Source organism: Vombatus ursinus, unplaced genomic scaffold (genome assembly GCF_900497805.2).
Source record: "Vombatus ursinus unplaced genomic scaffold, bare-nosed wombat genome assembly UNPS02014807.1, whole genome shotgun sequence".
Classification (NCBI taxonomy): domain Eukaryota; kingdom Metazoa; phylum Chordata; class Mammalia; order Diprotodontia; family Vombatidae; genus Vombatus; species Vombatus ursinus.
In genome coordinates, this window is record NW_020954585.1 from 42703433 (window position 1) to 42715029 (window position 11597).

The 11597-nt window shown below is 41.2% G+C and overlaps 1 protein-coding gene across 1 annotated transcript in view; it reads left to right on the forward strand.

Annotated features, from left to right (window-relative positions):
• GABBR2 (gamma-aminobutyric acid type B receptor subunit 2) overlaps positions 1-3481 on the forward strand; it is a 790497-nt gene extending 787016 nt beyond the window's left edge. Inside the window, exon 19 of the mRNA XM_027874970.1 lies at positions 3316-3481. Within this exon, the coding sequence (XP_027730771.1) occupies positions 3316-3481 (166 nt within the window). The remainder of the gene's footprint in view (positions 1-3315) is intronic.
• Positions 3482-11597: the final 8116 nt, after the last annotated feature.

The window sequence follows — 11597 nt, forward strand, 5'->3', positions numbered from 1 at the left end:
AGATAGATAGATAGATAGATAGATAGATAGATAGATAGATAGATAGACAGACAGACAGACAGGTAGGTAGGTAGGTAGGTAGATAGGTAGGTAGGTAGGTAGGTAGGTATAGGCAGGCAGCATGGTGTGGTACAAAGAGAACCACCCTAAGGACAGCTAGATGGTGCAGTGGATAGAGCACCAGCCCTGGATTCAGGAGGACCTGAGTTCAAATCTGACCTCAAACACATAACATTTACCAGCTGTGTGACCCTGGGCAAATCACTTAACCCCATTGCCTAGCCAAAAAAAAAAACAACAACAACAAGGAGAGCCTCCCTGAGACTCAGGTATAGGCTAGGTTCAAGTTCTGCCTCTGACACATACTGACTTGTGTCATCCTGGGCAAATCATTTCCTCTCTCAGTGCCCCAGGCAACTTATGACTTGAAGTTTTGGAGCAGACACCGATTAGCATTGATACAGGGGATTTCCTCCAGGGAATGTCCATGTACCAATGAAATCATGGGTTAAATAAAATAAATAAATAAAACTCTGAGATTCACAAGTAAAAGGGAATCTCTGATGATGTTTCATCATCATCAACTACAGTTAAACATCAGTTAGGACCTTGATACACCCTGAGGTTAAAAGTCTAAGACTAGGGCCCTGCCCTCCCAGAGCTCAAGGTAAGACAGCCAGTACTAAGGACAGGTGATGACCTCCTTCCAAGGGGGGAGGGCAAACCAGGACCAGAGAAAGTCAAGGAGAGTTTCAGTGGCTCTGAGTCTGAAAGGATAGAGAAAGGGGACTTAGATACACAAATAGGGATGAGGAAGGTGTTCCAGGCAGAGAGAAAAATATGAGCAGAGACATGGAGATCTCCCTGTGCTCACTGTGTTGTGATCTATCTGGAACTAATAGCTCATCTTTCTGTAGCAACTTAAGGTTATGTAGTATTTTGATCACACTTACCCCGAGAGTCAGCATGAATGGCATTAACCTCATTTTTAAATTAGGAAACTGAGGCACAGATAGGTAATATAACTTGTTCAAGGTCACGCAACTAGTTAATGTTGAAGCCTAGACTCAAACCCAAGTCCCCTGACTCAGACCTTACCACTTTGCTGCCACACCATACGGTCTTATTAAATACCAGGGATGTGAGGCAGCAAGGTGGCACAACACAGAGTAAGGAAGAACTCAAATTCGGCCTCAGACACTTACAAGCTGTGTGACCCCAGACAAGTCACTTAACCTCTAATTGCCTAAAAAAAAAAAAAAGAAATGCCAAAGATGTGGGTGCCAGGAATCCTTAAGCTGTAGGGAACCTTAAGCAGATATCAGGGACTGAGCATGATGATGCAAGCTTGGGATCCCTGCTACTGGGGGAAGCTGAGGCTAGGGGATCCTTCGAGTTTGGGAGTTCTGAGCTAAAGTAAGGCTAAAGCAAGGGTCCACACTAAGTTCAGCAAGCACCCTGGAACAGGTTGCCTAAGAAGAGATGAACCAGCCCAAAGCAGAAAAATGGCAAATTAAAGTTTCTATACTGACCTCAGGCTGATACATTTCCAACCAAAGTGACTTAGGGAGACTTAGTCATATATATGTGTATGTGGGTATATGTATACGTGTGTGTGTGTATATATATATAGTGTGTGTGTGTCTGTGTGTGTATTGTGTATGTGTATTCGTGTGTGTTTTATATTTATATGCGTATATGCTTATATCTATATGTGCATGTGTATATATACATGCATATATATACATACACATATACATACATATATACACCTATATATATTATATGTATGTTTGTATATGCTTAAATGGATGTGTGTATATTGTGTTGTGTAAGTGTGTATATATGCATGTGTGTATATGTGCATGTACATATATATACTTGTATGTGTTTGTGTATTATACATGTATGTATGTCATGTGTACGTAGTATGTCACAGCTAAGTCACAGGCAGCTATAAAGCAGAGTCACCCAGGACTACAAAGTGAGCTTAGCCCAGCAAATCTCTGGGTACAATTATAGCAAAAGATTGTTAGGAAAATCAATAATCTCAGGGCGGGCATGTATAGACCATGCAAGAAGCAGGCTGTCAGTGAGCAAGTCAGAATGGGTATGAAAAGACTCAGGAAAAAGGAATGAGAACACAGAAGGGTACATGGAAATGTTGCATAGGTGGCCCAGTGGATCGAGTACTGGAATCAGGCCTGCAATCAGGAAGACTCATCTTCCTGAGTTCAAATGTGGCCTCAGACACTTACTAGCCGTGTTATCCTGGGCAAGTCACTTAACCCTGTTTGCCTCAGTTTCCTCTTCTGTAAAATGAGCTGGAGAAGGAAATGGCAAACCATTCCAGTATCTTTGCTAAGAAAACCCCAAAAGGGGTCACAAAGAGTTGAATATGACCAAACAACAACAAAGCATGGTGTAGTGGAAAAAGCATTGGACCTGATATGAGAACATTTAGGTTCCAATCCCTGCTCTGACATTTAGTGGCTGTATAACCATAGGTGTGTCAATCTAACTCTCTGAGCCTCTGTTTTCTCATCTGTAAAAGGGGAAAATAATATTTGTACTATGTTCCTCAGAGGTGCATATGTGTGAGTCGTTATTAATAAGGAAACATAAAATCATAGGACACAGCATAGCTAGAAGGGACCTTAGAGGCAGGGATGTAGCTCAGTTGAGCTAATTGTTAAATTTTCAGTGTAAGCATTTATACCTAGAAAATCAGCCAAAGCCAGATATCAGGGCTTGATTTATTGCTCTGTTGATTATTGAGATTTATAAGTGAAGGAGAAAATATTCATAATGCAAAATAAATAATGTGTCCTATGTATATTTTTTCTTCAAATAGCATATTTACCAGCACACTCTGCTTAAAGATCATCTATTCCAACTTTTTCATTTTACAGATGAGGAAACTGAGGCCCAGAAGTTGTGACTTGCCCAACACATACAGTTGTGAGAAAATGGTCTAGGACTTGTACGTAAAGGCTTAAGCAGAGCACTGCTAAATGCATCTAAGATGCACATTAAGAGCATCTACTCTTAGGGACAGGTAACAATACACCACCCAGATGAGGAACAGGTCCATACCCATGGTACAACAGACTTAGAATCACTGATCCCAGATGAGAGGCCTGCTGTCTAAACTCCCTGATTTTAGCAATCCCAGTGGATGGCAGCAGACAAGGGTGAGCAGGTGTGAGCCAGGAGCCAGAGCCAGGCAGCATCCCAGGTGGTCACAGCAATAGGTGAAGGCAAGGCTAGCCTCCCCTTTCAGCGGATCTGACTTCTTTTTCCCCCTCTCTGCAGCATACAGCGCCGGCTGTCCTTACAACTCCCCATTCTCCACCATGCCTATTTACCATCAATAGGAGGCGTGGATGCCAGCTGTGCCAGCCCCTGTGTGAGCCCCACTGCCAGTCCTCGGCACAGACATGTGCAGCCACCTTTCCGAGTCATGGTTTCGGGCCTGTAAGTGTGGAAAATCAGTGCTTCCTAAACTGTGGATTAATGACTCAAGGACCAGATGACACATGGAACATAGACATCTGCTCAAAGGAGACTATTGGCTCTTACCCCGGAGAAGCTGAATGCTGAGGTTGCCCTCATGCATAACTCAGGTGGAGGGGAGAGTAAGTTGCCTTGAGTCTGCCCTGTAGCCTTAGGCATGGAATTTTTATTTCTTCACAACGAAGATCAATGGAAATTATCTCTTCCCAAATTTCCACCAACAAGGAGCTGGGAAATTTGAATCTTGCAAAAAAAAATTTTAAAAAAAAAACAAAAATGAAATATATCTGCTAGAATAGGGACAATAGAAAAACTCCTTTAAAGTCACTGAGCATTTCAAGGCTGCTAAACAGGTGGAAGCGTCTACCCAACCCCATGATAAGGAAAAGAAGATGAAAAATCTACCCGGTATTTATTGAACCACAGACACTGCCTTTGACGAGAGCAGTATCAAACTGTTGAAACTATTCTGCTTCTGGTCAGTTGAGGCTGGTTTCAGTTGACAGAGGAATCCCAGGCTCTGGAGGAAACAGTCTCTTAAGATTCACCGTTGTTCATTGTTCAGGGTACCTTGTCACTGAAACTTGATCTTCCAGGGAGAAGCAGAGATGCCCTCAGCCCTGAGTGGCCAATCCATCACCAGCTCCCCTTTCAGCTTAGGCTCTTTGCTGGTTGGACCTCAGAGGTGGGACATGTAACAATGGCCAGGTCCCATTGCTACCTATTTGGAACTTCATTTTTGACAAAGGGCCTGCATCTATTCATGGGAAAAAAAAGTTTAAAAAAATTAAGCAAAAACCCACCTGGGTATACAGAAGTAGCCAAAGGGTACTGAGGGCTCATCAGTCAAAAAGCTGGGGGACCTTGGGTGATAAAGACAATGCCACTTGATGACACATTTGTTACTGTTTGATAGATGCCACATCTTAGCACAATAACACCTAATTTCACATCTGGGGATCTGGGGCACACAAGCACCTTGCAGGTAAATTCTGCTACTTTCACCGAGAGTCTGTCATTCACTGCATTGGCCGTGCACTTATGTTCCTATCAGTATAACCTGGTAACCCTGGGCTAGAGGCCAAGCTTACCCTTACAATGTCTGTTCTGATCAGAAAAATAAAAACAGAAGGAAGAAAGGAAAGAAGGAAGGAAGGAAAGGAGGAAGGGAGAGAGGGAGGAAGAGAGAAGGGGAGAAAGAAGAGAGTGATAGAGAGAGATAAAGAAAGAGAGAAAGGAAGAAAGAAAGAAGGAAGGAAGGGAAGGGAAAGAAAGAGAAAGAAAGGAAGGAAAGAAGGAAGAAAGAAAGAAAAAAGAAAGAAAAGAAAGAAAGAAGGGAAGAAAGAGAAGGAAAGGAAGGAAGGAAGGAAAGAAGGAAGGAAGGAAGGAAGGAAGGAAGGAAGGAAGGAAGGAAGGAAGGAAGGAAGGAAGGAAGGAAGGAAGGAAGAAAAACTGAGCACTTTAACCTCTCTCAAAGCACAGGGTCCAAGGGCGGGCTTGAATTTTTTTTCTCACTGACTTTTTAACCTGACCAAAGTGAATTGGAGGCATTCAGCTAAAAAGTGCCACTCTAATTACGCAGCAGTAAGAGGGGAGAGCCCAAGTAGGAAAGGATTTCTCTGCCCTCCCCAGCTTTCAGGGGACTCACTCCCACCCTGGTACAACTAAAGGATGCCAATATCCAGCATCCCTGGAGTGGTCAAGAGCTGATTTTTCATATGCAAAAGCAAATTCGGTTCCATTGCAGTTCCCCCACAAGGCCCTAATTATTTTCATTCTTTCTAACATCGGGACTATTGTACAACAGAAGCAAACCAAGGATTAGCCAGTGCCAGTCCCTGGCAATCCTCCAAAGCCAATCTAACATTCCTTAGACAGGTGACTTCTTTGCTAGAGAAGTCACCGAGCAGTGACTTACACGGTATGTGCACCATACACTGGTTTGCTCTCTAATGAAGGAATTTGACTGGCAGCTTCAGCGGGCAGGCAATAATCCCTCCCCCTTTGTCCCCAAAGTCAGGAATACTGCTGTAAAAGCAACTTTTCCAAAAGACGCCATCTGAATATCACAGCCATAAGCAACAGAAGACAAACATAATTCACTTAGAGAGAGGTGCCAGAGGTCCCGTAGCTTTTAGAAGAGAAAAAAACCAACAAACCAACTGTGTAAAATACATCACAGGTTAGAGTGGAGACCATTACTCTGTTTTCAGCACTCAAAACTGATGTCATCACTCACTGTGTGTTTCCAGTATTGAATTGCTTTCTTGATCCCACCAAGACCAGATTTAATTTAAAGGACCATGTTAATTTTTTCAAAGGGAACAGGACAATTGTACATAATGTATACACACACACAAAAAAAAAATCTCTGTAGACATATTATTCCAGCATAGCAGGACAAAACCAATCCAAAGTGTTGGACTGTCGGAGATGAGTGTGTCTGTCTGTACTTCTTTGTGAATACTGACTGTGTGCAGCCTATTAGGTTTAAACCATGCAGTACATTCTCTGTCCTAACGATAGTAGTTCCTCCCATTTAAAAAAAAATCCTGCAAATAACAAGACCCACAGAAGTGACTCTAGCTATCTAATTGTTCTGTTCTTTTATACAGCAGCAAAAACAAAACTGTCCATTTATCACGCAGCTGTGCTCCAATGGCATTTCCCAATGATGTTAGTGCACAAATGCTTTCAGTTAGAATGGAACTGCCAGGATCCGATGTAAATGAAGAATTTCTTGTATCCTTACTGCATGAGGTCGATTTTTAATAAATTGTTGCAAAATTTGTTTTTACGAATAAAATATCAAAATCAGACTCTCTTTCTTAGTGTCTGGCTCTCCTCCCTTTCCTCTCCGCACTCACACAGACTTATTAGATAATAGTGAGGTCTAATGTAAGGAACCCAGGCCAAAGAATCAGAAGGCCTAGGCTAGAGTCCCTGCATTGTCATTTTCTAGTTGTCTGATAATGGGCATATCACTTAGTAATAATAATTGTTGTTGCTCAGTCCTGTCTGATTCTTCCTGACCTCATTTGGGGTTTTCTTGCAAAGATACTAGAATGGTTTGCCATTTCATTCTCCAGATAATTTTTACAGATGAGGAAAATGAGGCAAACAGGCTTAAGTGACTTGCCCCGGGTCACACAGCTAGTAAGCGTCTGAGCCCAGATTTGAACTCAGGAAAATGAATCTTCCCGACTCTAAGCCCAGCATTCTATCCACTAAGCCACCTAGCTGTTCCCATAAGCACACTATTAGTGTCCTCACTTGTGTCCTATTTTGGGTCCTGACTTGTGATTTCATTAGCATAAGGAATTCCCAATGAGGAAATTCTCCCAACTACTAAAGATTGGCAACTGTTGTGCAACTTTGAGAGTAGGGATTCTTTCATTGTGTCCCCAGTACCAAGGACAGTGCCTGGAGAGTTGAGGATTAAATATATATTGAGAAAGTTTCAGCGTTTACATTTTAAACATACAAATTCAATTTGAAATGAATTGGCTGATTCTGATCAGGTATAAGCCCACAGCTATAGTCCTCAATAAATGTTTTTTCACCCCAAAGGAAAGAAACACTCAAAGTATGAAGATCCACTGAAACCTCAATACCATGCATGGATGGCACTGATGCCCTCTGCAAAGAAGTTACAACTCTGTTGCTAGATTCCAAATTCAGCATGGTAATTCCCACATGAATCAGTATCAATTGCATGGAATGCGTCTCAAGAAGCTACTTTTCTATTATTTGGGTTAAATCAAATACTTACTGTTCCACTATTGTATTCAATATGATAATAGGTCACATTTATATAGCTCTTTTTTGTGTATGAGGGCATTTTCCTCACAACAGCTCTATGAGAGAAGGAGGGCTGTATCATAATCATTATCTATGAGATAAGCATGGAGTATCATTACCCCCATTTAACAGTAGAGGAAACCAAGGCCCAGAGGGGTTAAGTGACTTGCTTGTGGTCACATAACTCACTAGTGTTAGAATCAGAACTCAAATCGAGGTCCTCTTAGGGTTCTTCAAATCTTGTGTTCTTTCCACTAAGGGATGGCCACTAGGTGGTCCAGTGGCTGGTTAGAGCATGGGGTCTGGAGTTCAAATTTGGCCTCAGATATTTACGAAGCTGTGTGACTCTGAGCAAGTCACTTAACCTCTTTTTGCCTCAGTTTTCTCATCTGTCAAATGGGGATAATAAAAGCACCTACCTCCCAGAGTTGTGAGGATCAAATGAGATAATGATAGTTAAGTGCTTAGCACAGTGCCTGGCACATAGTAGATGTATATAAATGCTGGCTATCATCATTATTATTATTCACTACACCATTCAGGCAATGAAACCAAAAATCAATCAATCAGATAAATAATGCCAATGGCCTACATGTATGTGGCACTTTATAGCTTTCAAATTAGTTTCATATGCATTATTCCATTTGATCCTCATAACAACCTTGTAAAGTGGGCAAGGCCAGTATTATCCCCATTTTTTTTATTTTATTTTTTTCTTTTTTTATTAATTTTTTTGATTTATCAATAATCACTTCCATATGCTTTCGAGTTAAAAATATCCCCATTTTACAGATGAGAAAGTTGATGTTTGTGGAGGCAGGACGTGGTTTGCCTAAGGTCACACAGCAGGCACCAGACTCCAATCTTTGTTTTTATACTTCTAATTCGGTGCTCTTTTCATTAAAGCATTGGCTGGAAATACCTCATAGGCATAGCTTAAGTGCCATTTGGTTTTCTATACACTCATATATCAACTTACTTTACAAATGGAGGACCCTGGGCCTATAGTCTCATCTCACATCTCTGGTCTCTCTAGATAGCTGAGAATATGTGGAGTGGGAAGAGGAGAATGAAGGACCAACTCTTCCAGTAATACTCCAACCCAAAGCAGTCAAACAAAATCATCTTCAGTCCTGAGGACCCATCCATTCAAAATGAGGCTGCATATCCCACTGGATGTCCACCAACCCTTTCAATGAATCAGTCAATAGGCAGTCAATATGTATGTCAATGGATAGTCAAACAGTCCCCTCCCCCACCCCAGAAAGATACATTCAAAGTCCTAAGCAAAAGTTCACCCCCCTCCAATATGCTCACAAACTGATGGGAGGAAAGGGAACAGGAGACACCCCACACACATATACAACTAATAAAGCCTTAAGATCTTAACCTTTTTTGTGTGATGGACCCCTTAAGCAGTTTGGTAAAGCCTTTGAACCCCTTTTCAGAATAATATTTTAAAATGTATAAAATAAACTATGCAGGATTACAAAAGAAACCAATCCTATTGAAATATAGTTATCAAAATATTTTTTAAAAACAAATTCAGACTCCAGGTCAATAATCTCTAATCTAAAGCAACCTGTGGTATGCCTACCTTCTCACTCTCTTCACATCCCTCCCCTCTTGTCATTCTCCTTCATGGAATCTACTTTCTGGACAAACTGAATTACTTAAACCCAACAGGTCCTCACCTACTCCAATGCATTCCCACAGACTACCTGCCATGTCTTGACTATTCTACCTTCTCCTTTTCACCTTCTAAATTCCTTCTCTTCTTTCAAGATTCATCTCAGATGCTACCTCCTCTACCAATCAACTTGTTAGTACAGTGAATAGAGCCCAGAGTAAGTCATTTTACTTCTGTCTGCCTCAGTTTCCTCAACTGTGAAATGGAGATAATAACAGCACATACTCCCAGGGTTGTTGCGAGGATCAAATAAGATATTTATAAAGCGCTTAGCACACTGCCTGGCAGATAGGAACTTAATAAATACTTGTTTCCTTCCTTTCTTCCCTTATCCTGTGAGCAGAAAGTGATCTTTCCCCCCTCCGACTTTCTTAGAGTACTGTTTCTGGATCTCTTCTTTGCTTTCAGAACTATCCAATTTGTATTATGCTTATCTACGTGTGTACATCCCTTTAGAACCTAACAGGGCGGGAATTGTGTCCTGTAGTCCTTGTATTACAAAATAGTAACTCTACAGCTTGAATAGACCTCACAGGCCATCTAGTCTACCCTTCATTTTACAGATGAGGAAACTGAGACCCAGAGAGGCTTAGTGACTTGCCTAAGGCTATATATAAGCAAATAAGTAGTAAATATTGGGTGGAGTTTGAGCCTAGGTTCTTTCTAAAGAGGAATCACTGTATTAAGATGCCTGCTATATCACCAGCATCCAGCAAACTAGGTTCCTTGAACATTTTTATTGTTATTCAGTCGTTTTTAGCTGTGTCCAACTCGTGACCCCATTTGGTGATTTCTTGGCAAAGACACTGGAGTGGTTTACCATTTCCTTCTCCAGTTCATTTTTCAGATGAGGAAACTGAGGCAAACAGAGTTAAATGACTTGCCCAGGAGTCCCACAGCTAGTAAGGGTCTGAGGCTAGATTTGAAGTAATGAAGATGAGTCTTACTGGTTCCAAGCCCAGCATTCTATCCACTGCACCACCTAGCTGCCCTTATCACTTGAAAGATGTCTCATGGAATTGAATTCAACCAACTATAAGATCAGAATTAACTCATAAGACATCAAGTCCGAAATTATCTCCTTCCACTGTGTTTTAAACCTCCACACCCCACCCCTCACACCACAGTCTTCTGCTATGTTTTCCTATAATGCTTAGTAACAAACCTCAAAATGTTTCTCTCAGGGAGCAAGGGACAGGAAATGTCCTCTACTATGTCCAGTCCAGCTAGCTGGATGCAAAGTGAAGCCCCACTCCAAAAACATGGGTGGTAACAGTGAGACATCCATAGCAAAGAAAGTTCTGGAATTTACTGATGGAACATAAGAGTTAAGGATCCCTGATATCAGCAGATGATTCCTCCCTCTACCCCCCCCCAAAAAAAGCTTAACATAAGGTCAATACAGATTTTGTCCAAATTTCCACACTATTCTTATATGAGAACTGATGTTCAGACAAACAGCCAGGAGGTGAAGTGTATACAGTCTTGGAGTTGAAGTGAAGAAAACCTGAGTTCAAATACAGCTTCAGACATAAAGAAGAATCTATGTACTACTCAGCATATACACTACCTTCCAACTGAGAGATAGAGAGATAATGTAAGACACAGTCCCTGCTCTCACGGAGCTTTCAGCCTAGGAGGAAGATCAGATATGTGCATTAATAACTATAACACAAGTAAGAATGTTTTAAGAACAATGGAGAGGCCCAAACACACTGGAATGAGAAATTTGAGGAGGGTAGAATCTAGGGTTGTCCTGGTAAATTTTACAACTAGCTCTCCAGGGGAAAAAAAACTTATGTAGGCCATACATACAAGTTTAATTTATAATAGTAAGACTGTCTCCATTGCTTTCATAAATCTAGACAATGAACAAAACAATAAGTCAAGCCCTTATTTATAGCTTTTGTTGATTTCCAAGGTGTAAATGCTCACAATGCTCACAATGAAAATTGCACAATCTACTCTCTACCAGCTGGCTCCATCATAGCCCTTGATGGAATCCCTTACACTTGAGGTGGAGGATGACAGTCAGAGAGGCATAGGGGCATCAGAAAATAATGAGGAGTCCAAGTATGTTGATACTTACTTCCAACCAACAAGAAAAATTAAAATAAAAAAATAATTTCTAGCCTCCTAATCCAACTCCCTCATTTGATAAAGGAAAAGGAAGCTCAAAGACCTAATAGAATGTAATCTCCTTGGAGGCAGAAGCTATTTTATTTTCGTCTTTTTATACCTAGCACCTAATGAAGTTCATGGCACGTTGTGTTCCTGTAATAAATGTTTGGTTGGGGAGCAGCTAGGTGGCTTAGTGGATAGAGCACTGGAGTCAGGAGGACCTGAGTTCAAATCCAACCTTAGACACATAACACTTACTAGCTATGACTCTGGGCAAGGCACTTAATCCCAATTGCCTCGCCAAAAAATAAATAAATAAATAAATAAATAAATGCTTGGTTGATTGATTCATTCATTTGTTCATTGGCTTACCAAACCAACCAAAGAGCTAGCATCAGAGTCAGGACTAGAACCCAGGTCTTCTGACTCCCAGGCCAATGTTTTTTTTTTTTTTTAATAGTTGCAATCA